At 50.0% G+C, this 18,762-nt stretch overlaps 1 protein-coding gene across 1 annotated transcript; it reads right to left on the reverse strand.

Annotated features, from left to right (window-relative positions):
* Positions 1-1,361: 1,361 nt before the first annotated feature.
* Positions 1,362-17,402, reverse strand: STIP1 (stress induced phosphoprotein 1). Its single transcript, XM_005305544.4, has 14 exons — positions 17,156-17,402; positions 13,683-13,892; positions 12,477-12,618; positions 11,846-11,987; positions 11,028-11,196; positions 9,526-9,652; positions 7,914-8,016; positions 7,413-7,533; positions 6,384-6,480; positions 5,839-5,963; positions 5,019-5,055; positions 4,596-4,699; positions 2,389-2,561; positions 1,362-1,797 (listed from the first exon to the last, which is right to left on the reverse strand). The coding sequence occupies exons 1-14, from the start codon at positions 17,162-17,164 to the stop codon at positions 1,725-1,727; spliced, it is 1,632 nt and encodes a 543-aa protein (XP_005305601.2). The 5' UTR covers positions 17,165-17,402; the 3' UTR covers positions 1,362-1,724.
* Positions 17,403-18,762: the final 1,360 nt, after the last annotated feature.

An 18,762-nucleotide genomic window follows, 5' to 3' on the forward strand; every position in this document is an offset into this window, starting at 1 on the left:
GAAGTACAATCCTCAAGGCTTGGCTTGTCAATGTAGGACTGCACTGGCTGGCAGTTTATCAACACAACTCTGGGAGCAAAAACAACAACAAAAAGCCTTGATCAGAGTTAACACCCAGCTCCCAGCTGGGCACAGAGCTGAGTGGGCATATCTGGGCAGAAGGGGAATGGGAGTGGCTGCATGGAAAGAGGGTGCACGTCAGACACTTGAAGTTGGGGGTGGGGGAGGAGGAAGCTGATGGGACAAGCTAGAGAGGGGAAAATTTGAGCTGGGTTGCGGGATCCAAGAGGCATTTAGTTTGCACGTGCCTGTTCCTGCACCTCTCTCCTTACAGGAGGGTTTAGATTTGTCCAGGCCATGGAATGATCAATGCACAGGAACAGTGCACAGCATTTTAGAGACCATTTTGGCACATCACACTGGGATCTGAACAACTAAGCCTGCGTCACATCGCTAGTTCCTGTTCTGCGGCAGAGCCCCCTTCCTGCCTCTGTGGGTGCTGTATTTATAGCAGCAGAAGCTCCGTTCAGGCGCAGCCTCTGGGGAAGGGGGATGGGGACGCAGCTGCTAAGGTCCCCCGGGGAAAAGGGTAGGTGCACTCTGCAGCTGGGATCAGCTGGCTGCAGAATCAGCCCACTCGCTGCACTGGGGCTACAGAGTTCTGCCTTTCTAAGGTGGGGGGAAATACACCCAGTGCCACAGCTCCCTCCGCTAGCGGGGAGAATGAGATGTAGCAATGTCCCCCCCGGCCCCATCCTCAGCCCATGTGACCCCCTGCAATGTCGTAAGTACTGCATGACAGGGGAGCGGACCCTGTAGGGCAACAGGCTGGGGCAGGGTACCCCCTAGGGGCAGCTTGACACACCCCTTGCAAAGTGAGCCCTGCTACCAGGGTGTTTGTCATCTCTCCAGGATAGGGCCTTCATACCAACCACTATCTTCTCCCCTCAAGATAGGGATTCCAGGGAAGAAGCCAGGCATCTCACAACAGTAGAGACTTGAGCCTGTATTATCTGTTCATGAGCTTAAAGGCTACAGGCCAGGATCTCAACTGGTGTCAACATAACCGTCAGCTTGTGACACCAGCAGAGGATCCAGATCCTGCCTGTCTGGCTACATATCGAGACATGTCAGTGAGATTCATACCAGTAAGTGAAACAGGAAGTGACAGATACAGCCACTGACAAGTGAAGCCATGTGCCTTCTAGCGCCCCCTATGGACAGCCAGCCGCCAAGCACGCTGGCTGCTAAGAGACAACTCATGCAACCTTTCTAAAGCGTACATGGACACGTCTAGGATCACAGACCTTCCCTAGTTTGTCTGGTGGGTAGGAGGGACGGACACAGACCCAGAAGCACCGTTGACTGCTTTGCTCTTTTATTGGGAGTGCGGCATGGCAATGCAGTCTCACAGCCAGAAGAACCAGACAATGAACAGGTAAGAGCCGCCACCTCCCAGGCCTCTGCCGAGAAAGAACCGCAGAGGGGAGGGGCAGCTCAACAACGGAACAAGCTGCTTGGAAGATACAGGAACTGGAGAGAAAGTGGCTAGCTGGCCCCGCACTGGCAAGGGTGGTGTGGGCAGCAGGTCCCGTAGAGAGCGTGATACTGTACAAGTCTTTATCTCCTATTGAGATACCCTTTCCTTTTGCTTGTACTGCCAGTGTCCAATGTCCCAGCTGCCCTATGAACAGGCAAAGGGGCAGAGCAGGGTGGCGAAGTCATCACCGAATTGCGATCAAACCAACATCCATCAGCTTCTGGATTTTCTGGGCTATTACTGGGTTCTTCAAGTGTCTGCAGAGAGGAAGAAGTAGTATCACCCCAAAGCACTTGAGTTTGACACTTACATCACCTGCAAGATGCAGCTGCCTCCAGATTAGGGCCCAGTGCCTTTTTATGAAGTATTTCTTGCCTGTGACCCAGCCACCTCTGGGGTGGGATGCAAGGGTGAGGGGTGGCTGGTGTCAGACAACTCTGCTTGAGAGGGTAAAGGAACATCTTGCACATACTTGAAACTGATGGGCTGTAAGGAGTCTAAACTTCCAAGAATGGGGGAAATTCAGCTAAGGCACTGGGGTGAACACCCTAACTCTTGAGAAAATGCTATGGGCTCTCTGTGGTGGACATGGTCCCCTGCCATAGGGACCAGCATGGGATAATGGTTTTGGACCCAACAGCACCACCTAAAGGCTGAGCTAAGCAGTGTTATAGGTTCCTTATGAAACACACCCCATGTGGCTCAGCAGGAAGCACAATGTAGCTCCTCAGGAGACCTCCCTGTGATCTAAGCAGACATCTCTCTACTATACACCTCAGTGATGCCTAGAGCTAGATCTAACCAGACCCAAGCTCCAGTCACCCCCACTTTCAGGCAGCCTCACTCACTCGCTCAGCGCCTGTGGGTCCTTCTGCATCTGCTCCAGGATCAGCCGCATCGCTGGGTCGCTCATGATCTGCTGCACCTCAGGATCAGCCATGGCACGCCGCTTGACCTCCTCGGGGTTGTCATTGCGATTGTACTGGGCCATGAGGCAGCGCTGGTAGCCATCAGCAGCTTCCTGAAGCAAGAACGGCAGGGATAGCATGAGGAGCTCTGTCAGAGCTAGCCACTGTACTCTGGCAGGTGAGGGGCAAGGGTAATGCCATGCAAGGTTGGTTTGGTGACAGGACACAGGCCTTAGACCGTCTCAGTCTTTAGTCCTTGCAACCTGGGCCTCAAGGGACCACAGCCAGAACTGATCGCTACCAAGGAACCTTAGCAAGGCATTTCAGCACAGCTTACCCTGGGGGAAGGGCTGTCTAGCTAGTACATTAAGTCAGTTCAGTTTGGCACAAACAAGCCTGCTCCTACACCCACAGACAGACAGTCGTAAGGTACAGGACCATTGTGATCACCTAGCCTGATCTGCATAATACTTTCACCCAAACATGGAGCCCAATGTTTTGTGGTTGAAAACAGCATGTTATGCTTACATGGCTTGTGTGATAGGCTATGTATAATCTCAACTTTAATTTTAAGAGAAGTTTCTAGCTCTCATGTCTGCAGAAAACCTTCCAAATGGGACCAGCAACAGACAGTTCTGTCTGCCTGAGTCTTCAGAGAGCTTGACAGTGATTCAGAGGGGCCAGTTCTGCTACCCCTCTTAATCTGATTAAAGTGTCAACTTGAGAGCCCCGTTTGTGGTCAACATTAACTAGCTGTAGTGGATGGAATGGAAGTGACACTCACAATGTTCAGGTTTCAGAGTGGTAGCCGTGTTAGTCTGTATGAGCAAAAACAACGAGGAGTCCTTGTGGCACCTTAGATACTAACATTTATTTAGGCATATGCTTTCGTTGGCTAAACCCCACTTCATCAGATGCATGGAGTGAAAAATACGGTAAGCAGAATATATATTATAGCACATGAAAAGATGGGAGTTGCCTTACCAAGTGTGAGGGGGTCAGTGCTAACGAGCCAATTCAATTAAGGTGGAAGTGGCCTATTCTCAACAGTTAAGAAGAAGGTGCGAATACCTAGGGTGCTAACGAGGCCAATGCAATCAAGGTGGCCCATTTCAAACAGTTGACAAGAAGGTGCGAGTATCAGCAGAGGGAAAATTACTTTTTGTAGTGATCCATCCACTCCCAGTCTTTATTCAGGCCTAATTTGATGGTGTCCACACCTTCTTGTCAACTTTTTGAAATGGGCCACCTTGATTGCATTGGCCTCGTTAGCACTACAAAAGTAAATTTTCCCTCCCTAGGTATTCGCCCCCTCTTGTCAATTGTTGAGAATAGGCCACTTCCACCTTAATTGAATTGGCTTGTCAGCACTTGCCTTACCAAGTGGGGGGTAACTCCCATTTTTTCATGTGCTATAATATATATTCTGCTTACTGTATTTTTCCTCCATGCATTTGATGAAGTGGGTTTTAGCACACAAAAGCTTATGCCCAAATAAATGTGTTAGTCTCTAGGGTGCCACAAGGACTCCTCGTTGTTTTAACAATGTTCAGAATGGTGAGTTGTGGCAGGAAGCACAGAGGAGACTCAAAAACCAGGAGAAATAAAGAGGAAAGAAATAAAGTACTGAGCCTAAACGGAAGCCTATTTCCCCACTGAGCAATGAGTCAAGGCAGCAATGAATGAGCTACAAAGGTAGCTGTTATTATAAAGGTTATATCCCCTGATCTCTGTACAAGTCTTATTAACTCCAACAGGGATCCTGCTGGGCATTTATATCCCAACCCACAGACCATAATTAAGCCTAGAATTCAGCACTGTTTCCCAAAGGAGTTTGACATCTCTAAGCTAGCACAGCTCTTTCAGAGGGGCACGCCCAGTCCTGATTTAGACACCAGCGATGGAGAATCCACCACAACCCCAGGAGGCTGTTCTAGTGGTTAATTATGTTCCCTGTTAAAGAGTTACTTTACCTTATTTCCAGTCAATTTCATTCTGTCTTTGTTTGCTACATTAAAAGGCCCTCTACCTACAAGGGGAGAAGATTCCTGAGAGCACTTACAGGCCAGGATCAAGCCACCTCTTTGGCTCTCCAACACCAACCAGCTGCTGGCAGTATAGTACCACTAGGCATCAGATGCTCTCACCTTGCAGTTGGAATCCAGGTCGAGAGCTTTCTGGTAGACATCCATGGCTTTAGTATAGTCTTTCATGGCTTCTAGTGCTGCAGCTTTTCGGGTGTAACCCTTGACTGCAAGCAAAACACAATCCCTTGGGGTTTACGCTTGCTGAACACATCTTCCCTGCCTGTGCTTCCACCACAGGTTCCCTTTGGTAGCAAGGTCAGCAGGGCATGTGAAACACTGATTAGGAACCACAGGCCCTGTCCAACAGGATGAACTTAAGGTATGTTCAGCCTGAACTATTTCACAGGCCTTTACAGTATCAGCCCAGGCTCCCCCCCTCACCTCAGTACATGGTGGCTATTCCACAGTGTCACATGAGACACTAGGCCAGCCAAGGTGAATTGTGCAACTCACCCCCCAGTCAGACACACACAGTCTACTTACTAAATGTAGGTTCTAGCCGGATACATTCTTCACAGTCCTAAAGGAGGGAAGACACCATATTAAGTTCTCTCTCCAGTGAAGTTAACAGGCTTGTCATTTTATTAGCAAAACACCTGACCTGCTTCATACCCATAGGCACCGACTCCGTGGGTGTGCCGGTGCTCAAGCACCCACAGGGCTGGATTAATCTTTTGTGGGCCCCAGCACCTGGACAGTGGTCCTGCCCCATGCTCTGCCCCAAGGCCTGCCCAGCCTCTTCCCCATGAGGCCCTGCCTGCCATTTGCAGAGAGGGGGAAGGGAAAGGGAGGAGAGGAGCACCTATCAGCACTTGAGTTCATACCTATTTAACTGCCCTGAGCAAGAAATGCTGCCATTTCACAACCTGCCAGGCCAGCCAAGAAAAAGCCTATACTTGAGTGTGGAGCTTCTGAAGGGTTAAATGCCTTGGAAAGCAATGTTCAGAGGGATGGTGGGGTTGGAACATAGGGCTGAAAGGTTTAAAGATGTTGGCCCACCACCAAACCTGGGTTGGAGTACAATTAATACCAGCTGTTGTGTAACTAGAGACAATTCTAAGCATGTACTGTCAGCTCTTTATGTCAGGGACTGTTCTGTGTTTGTACAGCACCTAGCACAATAGAGTCCTGGCCTGTGACTGGGGCACCTACAGTAATACAAAGAAATAGTCATCTCTGGGGATGGCAAGATGTTGCCCAGGTTTGTTGCAAGGATGACAGAAGCCCCGGTTTGCTGCTAGCCCAGAGGCCTAGTAATGCATGTATAGGATGGACTCGGAGACAAGTAGCCTTCGGTGCTTACCTTTAGCGCTAGCGGGAATTCCAGGAGTTTGGTATAGCAGGCAGCTCTGTTGCTGTAGAGTTTGGCATCGTTGGGGTTACGTTTGATGGCTTCTGAGTAGTGTTTCATTGCTTGGGGATAGTCCCCTAAGAGGAGAAGAGGGCAGTGGTAAATCACAGGGACCACTGAATGCCTGCACTCTCTCGTAAGCACTGCACTAACCCATTGACCAGAGCATGGCTTAACTCTTCCCTCCTTTGCCAGACAGCCCGGGAACCTGCAGTTCCTCTCAGTTTCAGCTGTAGCTCTGGAAATCAGGCTACCCGATTCCTCATACTCAGTCCAGTAGTGAGGCTAGGCCGACAACATCCCAGCCTGATGCTATAAAAACAGCTAATGCCAGATTCAGTCACACCCCCACAGCAAGGAAAAGAACACCAGGGTACATGAGGCAGGCTCCTTTATGGCTACTGAAGCGACCGACCGACCCACTAACCCAGCCCTGTAGCTCTGGCTAGGTTGCAGGGCTCTTCACTGACTTCTAGTCAAGCTTTGAGAGCCCTCACCCTTCTGGAAACACTCGTTGCCTTTGTTTTTCTCCTCCAGAGCCAGATCGGGGTCGATGTACGCCAATCTCTCCTGCTCTTTCAAGATCTTCTCAGCCTGTGGAGGAAGCATGGTATGATGTAACAGACCCTGTCCTTCTCAGTAGTACCCCCCTCTCCTTGGCAACATGTTCCACTCACTACAGACTGCTCCCTGCTTTTTGCATTCAGGCTGCAGTAGGGATAAAAATGGCCAAGACACAGGGAGACGATGGGGCTTGAGAATGTGGTGCTGTGCCCTGGTAAATGCTGTGGGGAGCTCCAGTGGTCTCCTCGTCCCACACACAAAGCCACCCAGCCCAGCAGGCTCTGCATGGAGTGCTAGGACAGAGTGGCCATGCTGTGAGTCAGTGCCAGACAGAGGTCAGGCTGAGTTACTACAATGATCCACTTTCACCCGGACTGGCTGCTCTCACACAGATACTCACAATCATGCAGCAGTAAGGAATGTGTTCCAGTCGATGGGCAAGTCAGGGGCTGGTGTCTTGTAGTGCTGCAGCCAAGCACCCACCCCGATGCTTAAAACCTCCCCCTTTGTTTGAAAAGATCATGCTTCTAGCCTTCGTGGCTGCAGTGAAAACTTCATGCAACTGAGTTTAACAACTGCTGATGTCTACCCAAGTCTTCAGACAGCCGAAAATAATACCTCAGAGAGGGGTAAATCCCCCCTCCTTGGAAATAATTAATTCTATGGTTCCCACTCTTGCTGGCCACAAGAATTGTGTCTGCAAAAGGAAGACTCGGAGACAAAGGATTAACGTAAGGTGTCAGGGGCTCACAGCTGTGATAATGGGGAAACTTGGCAAAAATCATGTTTCCAATACTACGTGGAGCCCTAGAAGCCCCCTAGCTACAAACATGCTATGGGGCTTGAATTTTAGAGTCAAGGCATTTGAATGGCAGGATGATGTCTCTGCTCTGCCAGCGGGGGAACGCTGTGCAAGTGGGTGCACACCCTACATGCACTAGGGAACACAACCGCACACTCACTTGTTGACACTTCTTTAGCACATCTGGAGTCCGGTGCTCAGCCAGAGATTTGTTATAGAATTGGATGGCTTCCTTGTACTTCTCCTCCTTGAAGTAGGAATTGCCAATCCTTGCGTAAGCTCTGAATGTGGAGAAAGCAGCCAGCATCAAGAGAAGGGCAATAGGGGACAGAAGTATGGCACCCTGCACAATCCTCCTTACTGAAGTTTTTCTCCCTGAACCAGAGGACCCCTGCAGAGGAGAGTTCAGTGTCTGTGGCACAGCGGTCAATTGTGGCAGTGACAAAGCCCAGCAAACTTGTTTCTAGCCACTGGCTAATGACAATAGCCCAGACCCGGGCTGGATTTGAACTAGCAACCTGGAGGTAAGAAGTTTCTTCATGCATGACTAGGAGGCACTTGGATACACCACTGATGAGGGTGCTATAGGAACCCAAGGAGAAGGGCAGGTGGCGAAGATGCCTTCTTTCATAAGCCCCAGCCCCATGCTGAATTCACTCACTTGGCAATCTGTCGGTAGTCCTCCCTGTTCTCACGCCCCACCTCAATGGCCTGCTCACACAGCTCTCGGCACTTATTGTAGTCGCCTTTCTCAAAGTACACCGCTGCAAGGGGAAAAACGCATGAGACCACTTTCTACCATGAGCCCCGGCCAGACCACCTGCATTGTTCTTCTAGCAGAGCCCCAATGCCACTCAAGTTAAGGTTGTGCACTCTTTCTGTTTAAAGGCTGACCCCTTCTACATGCTCTAAAATCCACATGCTGCTCATACTGCTTTGAAATGTAGTGTGCCTCATGGGTAGGGCCCTGAGAAAAATTGAAATTTTTAAAAATTAATACCAGTGTCATGGGGAAAGTAGCAATTTTCACAGAATGCGGCCAGGGAAAGGTCACTTCTGTACTCATTGGTATAAAACCGGCCACTGAGTCCCCCCTGAACTACTGTGACTTTTTCAACAGGTGGAGGAAATGGGCACCTGCACGCACTCATTTCCTGCCTGGTGTGACTCTTAGCATTGAGCAGCAGCATATCAGAGGAGCAGTTTGGGGGGTGGGGGACTTGGCAGCCAATTTTATGTGAGGCACAGTAGCCTGTGCCACCACTGCTTGGAATATGCATTATGAGCTACACTTAGCAGGAAACTGGGGCATGTGGATGTCACCTCCTGCCTCCCCACAGCTGGAAAAAAAAATCATAGCAGTACAGGGGGAGTTTTCAGCAGCTGGTTTTATGTGAGGCACAGTAGGTAATGCCACCATCACATGGCACATGAGCAGCCATAGCCTCACAGGGGAGACAGAAGCGTGGATCCGCACGCACCACGTCCTGCTCGGTGCAGCTCATGTTCTAAACAGCAGCAGCAGCACTGTCCCACACCGCTACAAACTACTGCTTTGACATGACATTGCTACATGCTACAAGTCAAACTGAACATGAAACTGCCACAGATGGCCACTTCTGCCTCCCTGATAGTTTTTTTTTTTTTTGGGGGGGGGGGGGGGGGGGTTAGGGGGGAGAAGCGCAGTATTGGGCTCATTTCATGATTTCCATGCAGTCAGTGAAAGTGCAATTTTCTCAAAGCCCTGCTCATAGGGGCATGGGACAAGGTTAGTTATCCAAATTTAGAATAGCTCATCTGAACAAAGAGCTCCTGAGCCCCAGATCCACTGGTCTATCCACTAGACAACACTGCCTCCACAAGAGTTTGTGTGAGCTGAGCAGGGTTGGGCCAGATCAGCATGTGGATGGGAGACCGCCAAGGAACCCCACAGGGAAGCATGCCATCTACTCCATCAGCCTCAACATGGACCGAAGGGGCACAAATGTGGTAAGAGACTCTGTACATATAGGACATACTACAGCCCTTTTGGTAACTCTGGGGACTCAGGCATGTTCCAGGTCAGATAATTCCATTCTGCCTCGCTGCTGTTTCAATGGTTATAACATTCTCCTTAATCTCCTGACCTAGTGTTTATGGGTGTTGACAGACAGATGTCCCATTTCACCCCAGAGGTGGCTGCATCTCAGAGTGTGTGTGGGGGGAGAGAATCTCTTTTAGAGTTAGACTTTGGAAGCAGCACCCTCAAGATCAGACTGGAACTTGCCATTTACCTGCTTGGTTACTGATGTAAGTCATGTTGGTGGGATCCAGCTCTTTAGCTTTGTCATAGTGCTTTAGCGCCGCATCAAAATCTTTCTTCTTGTAGGCCTCGTTTCCCAGCTCCTTCTCCTTCAGAGCCTGAAAGTGGGGGCAGGGGAAAGAGTTAAAAAGCATCTCCAGCTGCCATTGTACCAAGCCCTTCAGCTCTCTTAGGCCTTACAACCCAGATCTGGAGTTCAAGCCATGAGCTGAGGCCTGGCCTATGCTAAGATATCTTTCCAATGACCAGTGCTAGACATTCACAGGCTTTCCTAGCATCCCCCCTTCCCACCACCACTGGAACCAAGGCTTGTGGGGGCACAAATGTTTACTTTGGAGCATGGCTCTTACAAACCCATGCAATCTTAGTATTTCCTGCTGCCAGGAAACAGACAGCACGAGGTTGGAGGGGAAGGTGTTCCACAGTGATGTGTTAGCACTCCTGTCGTCAACTGGGAGCCTTGCTCTAATTACCTGTGTTTCCAGTCCAGCAACAACACATGGAGCTGTGTGATAAGACGACTTGCAGGTTGTATGGAGGGCATCTATGGGTGGACTACAGACAAGGGGCTAGTCTGGCACACTAACACTGTGATACATTCAGGGGAGAGGCGAGCCAGCCTTCTGCATACTAGCAAAGGTTAATGAACTTGCCGATTGGCATGGCACATTTCTAAAATAAAGCAACTTATTTCCTCCCACACTGCAAGACAGCTCAGTGGGGCTTCATAGCCTTAGGCACTGAGCTCTAATGGAAGCCAAGAGGAACTAACGGTGTCTTTGAAAACAGTCAGGCCCCAGTGCAACATCCTTTGCCCAATGAGAAGATGAAGGCTGGGGAGGCCTCGCCTGCTACCAGTTCTTACTTGTGAACAGATTAAGTGCCTGATTTTCTAACAGGATCTCCCCCACCAAAACCTGAGGTATGAACCAGCTGTGGACAGTAGTTCTTAGAACAGCACCTATCGAGGTCAGGCCCCTAACCTTGGTTGTTTTATTGCCATAGGAAATCCGGGTGCAGGCAAAACCCAAGATGAATTCTTTGCCCTGGCCACTGACCCTAGTGCAGGTAAAAGCCTAAACACGAAACTTATACCCTCCTCCCAAGCAGGCAGTTGCCCCTTAACAGAGGCAACAGGAGCACCATAGCGATAGCCCGTTAACCTAGTGAACACAAAGGAAACAAGGTGATGCAGCCTCAGGAGAGAAGGGTCTGTGCTAAGGCTCCTGTCACAGGGCCAATGGCCAATCTGAGCTGATCAGGTGATCTGCTGCTCTGCCAGCAAGTTGGAGGGCAAAGCCAGCCAAGTATCTGCTCTGTTCCTGAGACCAGTGCATCTTTATTAAGATGCCTTGCAGCCATACTCAGCCCCCTACTAAAGGGCATTCCCTTGAGCCAAAACCCTCCACCCAGCTTCTTGCGCATGACAGGAAGCTTTCAGCCTAACAGGACCAGGGATTCAGCTGGTGGTACCTGCTTCTTGTTCTCTGGGAGATCCTCTTCCATGGGCTCTGGCTTGGGTTCCTTTTTGGGTGGAGGGGGTGGAGGTGGAGACATGGCTTCATCCTCATCATCCCCACTGCCGAGGTCAACTCCCAAGAGCACACTCAGCGTGGTCATCACTCGTGGGTCCTGCAGCTTCCTGAAAGAGGCAAGGGAGAGGAGTGAGTAGCTGGGAGCCATTCAGACAGGCCCTACAGACCTGGCTTCTAATCTTGGTCAACTGGGATGATGGAATATAGTTTGAATCTCCAACTCCAGGCGCTGGATTCTTCCTGCTGTAGCCTGGGGGAAACTCAGGAAAGTCAGATACCTGGGAACTGCCTTGGGAGCTAAATACTAGCTTTCTATTCCCTTTCTGCAGCACCTTTATATTTTGCACGGCTTGGGCTTCACCTGCATCACTGCCTACTTCAACCCCCGTAACACCCTGCTACTATCCTGCTCTCCTCTACCACATGCCAATCCAGAGCCCACAGACAGGGTCCTTGCCTGCGGCATCTGAGGGGCAGTGTGAATGGTTAGAGTGATCCGTATACACTCTGCCTTTTGGCTCAAGGACAGGGGCTAAAGGGTTATTCATGACTGGGCATCTTGGATCAGGCGTACCCTGGGATGGCATGGTGTAGACTGGGGAGCATGGAGACAGAATGGCTGCAGTTTGCAGAGCAAGGGAGACCCCATGCATGAGGCTCAGGACAAACTACTCTCAAGAGGATGAAACCTTACTCCTCCCAAGATTGAACCACAGCAGAATCACCCTCCGCAGAACTGGGGTAGGTCCAACTTACGTCCCCAGGTCAGAAGGCTTGTTCCGGAGCTGCTCAATCAGGTCTTTGTAGCTGGGGTCATTCAGCAAGGCTCTTGTGCGGGGGTCGCTCTCTAGCTTCTGGTAGAGGTTTGGCATGTTAAAGGGGTTCATGAGCTTCCTCTCTGTGGGAGGGCAGGAACAGAAGCATGGGCGGGTCATTTCAGCACCCAGGAAGCCCAAGAGGATACTTGGGTCTGATACAGGGCATGACATTTCTGCGGCTATAGGGAAGCTGCAGCCTGCATGGCTAACACAACAACCAATCTCTGCTGAGGGATACTTGCCCCTTGACCAGATGCAGGGGTGGGGAGCCTTGTGTCAGTCTCAGCTCAGGGTTGAAGAAGGGGCAGTTTAAGCCCAGTTGCCTGGTGGAAAGAAGGTAGCCCTAGTCCTAATTCCATGGCACCTTTTCTCTCCCATGCTCCTCCTGCCCACCCAAGAGCAGAGCCCAGCCCCTGAGAGGGCACTTACTGTAGGTGCACAGAGGAGTCTGATCTCTGCAACTTCTCAGTGCCAAGCATCTAAGCAGGGTGGCTTGGAAGAAGGCAGTACTTATATTTTAAGTGGAGATCTCTGGCTGCAATTCCTGCTCCCCCAGTTCGTTCCCTTACCCGCTAGCCTGGCTTCCATGTTCTGGAGCCCCTCTTTCAGTTGAGAGTTCCCTGGCTCGTGTTTCAGCCCTTCCTCATAAGTCTTCTTGGCTTCCTCAAAACGATTCAAGAACTCCAGGGCAGCTGCCTTGCGGGAGTAGCCCTGAAAGCGGGAGAGAGGGATACAATAGGGCGGGAGGTCATGAGGTCCCAATAGAGGATGGGATGAGTCCCCACACTCATGGAATTTCAGCATCACTACACCCCACCCCAGACTAGCATACTCTGGCACATAGGAATCTTAGCAGAGCAACCTGCCTCTGCAACATTTAGGCCCATGTCTCCTGTATGGCAGGGAACAGAAACCCCAATATCCTGTGCAGGAAAACAGATACCACTGGAGGACAGAGGTTTGACAAGCACATCTTTGTAAGCTGCCACTGTGTTGCCCATGCCCAGAGCATATGAGTCTGTCACAGCCCCCAGCTATGAGCCTAACCTTTTAGCTCAAGTTATAGCCACGCATGGCTTACAGCGCTGAAGGTCTGGGATTCAGTCCCCAGTCCAACATGGCGGCCAACACATAGAACAGCAGCCACAAATGTTACTTCCGGAGACTGGAAACTGCTCTGATTGAAGAGAAATTCCTCAGGGTTAAACTCAAGACACGTGGGTTCACGTGCTCCACCAAACTAGGTGATGTTGGGCAAATCAGTCTCTCTGTGCCTCATTTCCCCATCCGTAAAACGAGGTTAACAGCACTGCCTTGCCTCGCAGGGAGATTGTGGGGATAACTATGTTAAAGATTGCAAGATCCACAAATACTACAGTAATGGAAGCCATACAAGTACATGAAATAAATAATAGGCTGGGATTTAGTCACCCAACACCAGCTCCTTTGAAGATCTCAGCCAAGATCAAAGGAATTCCTCTTAACAGCATGTTTTCAGAGCACTGAGGGATCATTTATTCCTGGTTTAAACTACGAAGATAACATGGTTATGTTGCGTTACAATACAATTTTTCCCACCACATGTGGCGAGGGAGAGTCAGGCTAACTCCAATTGGCATCTATTGCAAAACATGACTCTCCAATGACCAAGATTTTAAGGCACGAAGTCACCCTTGTGATCAGTCTGACCTTGATAACAACAGCCCTAACATTCAGTCTACAGGCAAAACAACATAGTTTAAGACCCCCAAAACAATCTAGAGCGGGACCCTCACCTTGCCCCACTCTGGCTTGAGCTCAACGGTTTTACAGGCATCCTCCAGCGCTTTCTGGTACTCCCCTTTCTTGGCATAGGCTGCAGATCTGTTGCTGTAGAGTACATGGTTCTTGGAGTCGAGTTTTATTGCCTCCGAATAGTGCTTGATGGCTTCTGCAATGTTGCCTGTGCTCAGGGCTTTGTTACCTTTCTCCTTCAACTCGTTCACCTGTGGAAGGGGGAGCAAGAGTGAGCAGGGGATTAGCATGATCAGCTATGGGTGGAAGTCTCGAAGGGATCCTCTTGCCCTGGAATTATCTTTCCCAACTCACAGCATCACAGGCAGGAGAGTGACTTTAAAGACTGCCCCTTGTGAAGAACCCAAGAGGCAATAACAAGTAGCAGCTGCTTGAAGTCTTACTGCAGTTGGCACTTGGAATAGGAAGAATAATCTTTCACCAGCAACCACTCTGACTCAATACCTGCTTGAAGGGAGACATACTGCCTCCTTTAACGGTCCCAGAAAGGTTAATACAAGAGCACGATCAGCATCTTGACTGCACAGAGATTCAATAAGAACTCGGAAACTGACATGGCTGTTCTATGGAAGTTGTGCAACACCAAAGGACTCCAGATTTCTCAGTCAGAGGTCTGTGAATACCCCAAATCAGAGATAGCCAAGTCTATCCCTCTTGAAATTCTCACCAGCCAGCTACTTCTCCCATTTGGAGACGCCTCATCGATGGAACTCTCCCACATGACTGATTCAAGTAGTTTCAAACAATGCCCAAGAAATATCATCAGTTTCTTGGAAGATGCAGCTTGGGCCAATCAGTCCGTTCAGAGTCAAAGGAAATTTATCTATGATTTAACCACCTAGCGCAAACACTCCAGAGACCCAGAAGTCATCAGGTGGGTAAAATTGTGTAGGTGTGACTTCCCTGCTAAGCGTGAACTGATGGGGAGGCAGTACCTCTCGACAACCCAGCAACTGCTAGCGAGATGTCTCGGCCAAGGGAAGGCAATCACTGATGAGTCACTTCAACAGCACATCAGGTAGGAACTCTCTCTAATGAGCTCCTTAGGAAGGCTGTATATAATATTTGCATTTTTCTCAGCCTGTTACTTCCACTCTACAAGTACTCCATAGCCTGAACTCTGCCAGTACAAACAGAAGCATGTCCCAGTTATATCCAAAGTCTCCCTTCTACAAGGAGTGTTAAGATGGATCCCTAAAAGCTGTGTTCCAATGCTAACTCCATTTTCAATGCTGACGGGGCCTGAGCAATAATGGATCTTCAAATTATATGCCATGAATGGCAAAATAATTACTGCCTCTAAAAGCTTTTGAATGCTCACTCCCAAATTAGCTGACAGCGTAAGAGCCTTACTATTTGGGGCAGAAGCAGAAATAATCAAATTTTTAAAAAAAAATTGACATTCTACTTCAGTGTTCAGGTATGTGACAAAACTGGCACTCCAGTTTCCAGTGCCAGGGTTTGAGAGCTCAGAGATGGTGCTACAAATTAAGAACTTTTTTTCCATTTTAGAGCTGGATTTACATTCTGACAAAGGTCATAAGCAAAAAGTTTTGGTGGGCCTCATCCCAGTTCACAGTGGATTTTTGTATGCAAGATAAAAAGCCAACACATAATTGTGCAAAAAGCTGGGCTTTTTTTGCTCAAGTCAGGGACCAAGATAGGAAATGAAAAATGGCATTGAGATAAATCAGGAGTTATGTCTGCAGGGGCAGGAGACAGGAGGAATTCCTTGAGTGGAATGGGGAGGCAGTTGGGATTGACAGGCATCAGCAAAGCTGTGAGGAAGTGGAACTTAGGGCTGGGATAGTAGGGTCAGGACTGAAGGGCATCGGCAGAGCTGTATGCAGAAAGACAGGAATAGCGGGATGGGGTCTTGTAGTTCAGGATTGTGGGCCATTGGCAAGGCTGTGCTTGTGTAGGAGGCCTCATCCACACTATACCTAGGCTCTAGTAAGCACAAGTGCCTCAGTTTCATTAGTTCCACAGCAACATGAATTTTAGACCAAGATGCAAAGTTAAACTCAATTGCCCAACTCCAAGATAAAGCAGCTCCCTCAGGTCGGTGATTTGCTGTGGTCCAAGAAGCAAAGTCAGCTGTGCAGCTAGAAGTTAGTGGAGAAAACAATTAAGAGCCTTTCGCCCATGCGAAAGCAACAGTCTCTCTTCAAATGGGACAGGTAGGAGGGAGATTCTGGTGACATTTATTATGCCAGCTGTACACCTGCTCCAAACACTCCCTCCAATACAGATACCCCAGGGTCTCTCTACTGCACCTTAAGAAGCCTTGTTTAAACAGCAGCTCAGCTATGTACAGCTCCCATCTCCAGCATGGGAATGCATCCTTCACCTCCTCCCCAAACAGTTTAACGTTGCTTGGAGACCTTAACAGCTACCCAACAAGAACAATTACTCCTACCTGGGCACAACTTCTATGGTAGGGGTATGAGGCAGGGGTGTTTATGCATATGCAGAGGTGAGGCTGAAAATAACGGGGACAGTACTTTCGTCCCAGCTACCAAGCAACATATCTCCAGACAGTTCCTTAAACAACCCCGATCATACACATTTAGTTCACATCCAACTCAGACTCCCTATGCTGCCCCCTTTACTATCTATCTCCTCCTACACTCCTGCTTCCCGGGTACCCCACCACCACCAACTTCCAGGACTCTTAGCTACCTTTTCTCACAGCTGTTCCACTCCCAGTGCCCCAGACTGCTCTTCGGTAATCTACCCCACCCCCTCAAATCCCAGCCACCCTCTCCTGAGTGCTGTTACCCCAGCACCCACACTCACTTACTTGGCCCCCTCCCTTTCAGGCTCAATCTAGAGAAAGATAAAAAAGTGTCTTAAAACCATGTTAGCAAACACATTTTGACACTCAAATGCAGCCAAGATAAGATGGTCTTTGACATGTGTTAGCTAGCAGAGCTAGGTCGTGGGGGAGGGTTTACCACGCTAAAACACAGCTTGCCCCTGTCTACGCCAGGATGTTAACATGTATCCGGCAACAGGTTCTTAAGAGACACCTTTTAACCTAGTTTAGGCAAAGTCTCCTACTCCAGGGCCCTGCAGTGACTCCCTGGCTGTGTCCCATCCCCCACCCCCCAAACACCTTCCCCGGGCTGTTCCTTCCACCCGGACACCTCCCGCCCCCGCTGGTCGCCTGAGGGAGTCTCCCGAGGCTCCATCCCTTGTAGATGTCAACCCCTGCCGCGGGCTGCAGACAGCCAGCCCCGCATCCCCCTACCCCCACCTCGTGGGCTGTCCCCCAGATCCACCCACAGGCCGCCCAGCCCCCGCCGCGGCTGCCCCCCAGCTCCCAGGCTCCTCCCCGCGGCTGCCCCGCAGCTCCACACCTCCAACAGGCGCCCCCTACAGTCCGCCCCACAGCCTGCCCAGCTCCCGCCTTCACACCCCCAAGGGGTCCCCCAACAGCCCCGCCCCTCACCTTCTCCATGGCTCCGGCTCAGGGTCCAGCTCTGTCTCCGGGACACTGCCGGTTAAGTCTTCTCCGGCCCGGCCTACCGCGTCTCACGCCGCCTTCTGGAACCTGCTAGAAGCCTCCTGAGCCGCCCTCGCCGCCCCATTGGTAGGTGCACATCCGGGCCCCGCCCTCCCAACGCTATGATAGATTAGAAGATGTGTCGCTCACGGGCCGGGCCGGGCCTACTCCCCGCCTCCGCGGCAATGGAGGCGGGGATCATTGCGATAAGCACAGTGATAGGTGGAAACAAATGTCAAGCGACAACTAGTCCCGCCTACCCCGCGTCTCATAGGTCTGGCGGCATGCCAATCAATATCACCTCGAGGAGCTCTCCTACCCGCCCTCATTTTGATTGGATGTCAGCCTTGTACCGCGCCCCCTGCTCTGCCCATCTGATTGGCCAGCATCTCCAATAGCCTCAGCAATTCTCAAAGTCCATTGGTCTGGAGACCCCCTCAGGCTCCAAAGGACGTACCCATTGGTTAGAGACCGTTTCTGGAATTTTCCATCCTTTTCATTGGGTCTCAGGAACAAAGTGACGACATGCGAGGAGCTGCATCCTGATTGAGCGTAGCGGGTTTGCGTCATCAAGACACCATCCCTTATTGGGAGACTCCAAGAAGGGGGGAAGAGGTTCTGAATGTATAGCTTGCCTGGTTGAGCTGGAGTTCCTAAGGAGTGGTGGTGGTGGTGGTGTGTGAAATACTTGTACGTGCTTTCCACGGCCCCTAATACCGCTGGGTTTTTTTACATGTGCCTTGCACACCCTCCACTGGAGAATCTTGTTTGCATGTACCTTGCAGGCAGCCCTGAGGTGGGGGAACAGGCTGTGTTGGCCTCCCTCCCATGTGATCAATGTGTAATTTTCACTTAAATTCTCTTGAGCTTTTGCACCCGGCCCGTATTTTACACGTGCCATGGGTGCTGTAGTGCAACTATTCCAGTCCCACTTGCCCAGAATTATTAGTCTTTGCACGAGATTCATTGTAAATGAGTAAGTGCAAAAATGTGCGTTCCAGGTTTAAAAAAGTGTCCCATGGTATGCACACAGTACAAAATTTGTACATCATGGTGTGACAGTTATTGCAACCACATGCAGTGTTTTTGAAGACTATATTGTATTCAGTTTATGAATGTTTAGTGTATTGTGGGCCAGGGACTGTATGCAACTCTATGGGATACCACAGCTGCTCCAGAAACAAAAAGCCTCAGAAATTGTAACCAGCTCCAGAAAAATAACAACCCTTGGGTGTTTTCCATATACGTATACTGGTTCAGGCTGGGTTTTCCAGACACTAAAAAACAAAGACTTTTGGTATATAAAGGCTGAGTTTTGAGAGACTGGGGGGGTCTCAACCCTTGCTGAAAAGTTGGAAAGGCTTTGACTAAGACTCCATAAGACTTATGGGTAATTTCTGTTATGTTTAGTAAACATGTAGGAACTTTTGTTGTTTGTTATATTTTCTCTAGGGTTTTTTCTTTTGGTCCTTAAAATGTACTCTGCTGAGAAAGACCTGTGTGGTCACACCGTTAAAAACATGAATTGTCCTCGGAGAGAAAACAGCCCAGGC

This window comes from Chrysemys picta, chromosome 7 (assembly GCF_011386835.1).
Source record: "Chrysemys picta bellii isolate R12L10 chromosome 7, ASM1138683v2, whole genome shotgun sequence".
Taxonomy (NCBI): Eukaryota; Metazoa; Chordata; order Testudines; family Emydidae; genus Chrysemys; species Chrysemys picta.

What these genes read in the sequence shown, in the direction of transcription:
- STIP1 (XM_005305544.4), bottom strand. An exon ending in TTACATCAGTAACCAAGCAG is followed by an intron (nt 8,017 to 9,525) that starts GTAAATGGCAAG and finishes TTCCCCTTGCAG; the next exon opens with CGGTGTACTTTGAGAAAGGC. An exon ending in GACCCACAGGCGCTGAGCGA is followed by an intron (nt 1,798 to 2,388) that starts GTGAGTGAGGCT and finishes TCCTCTCTGCAG; the next exon opens with ACACTTGAAGAACCCAGTAA.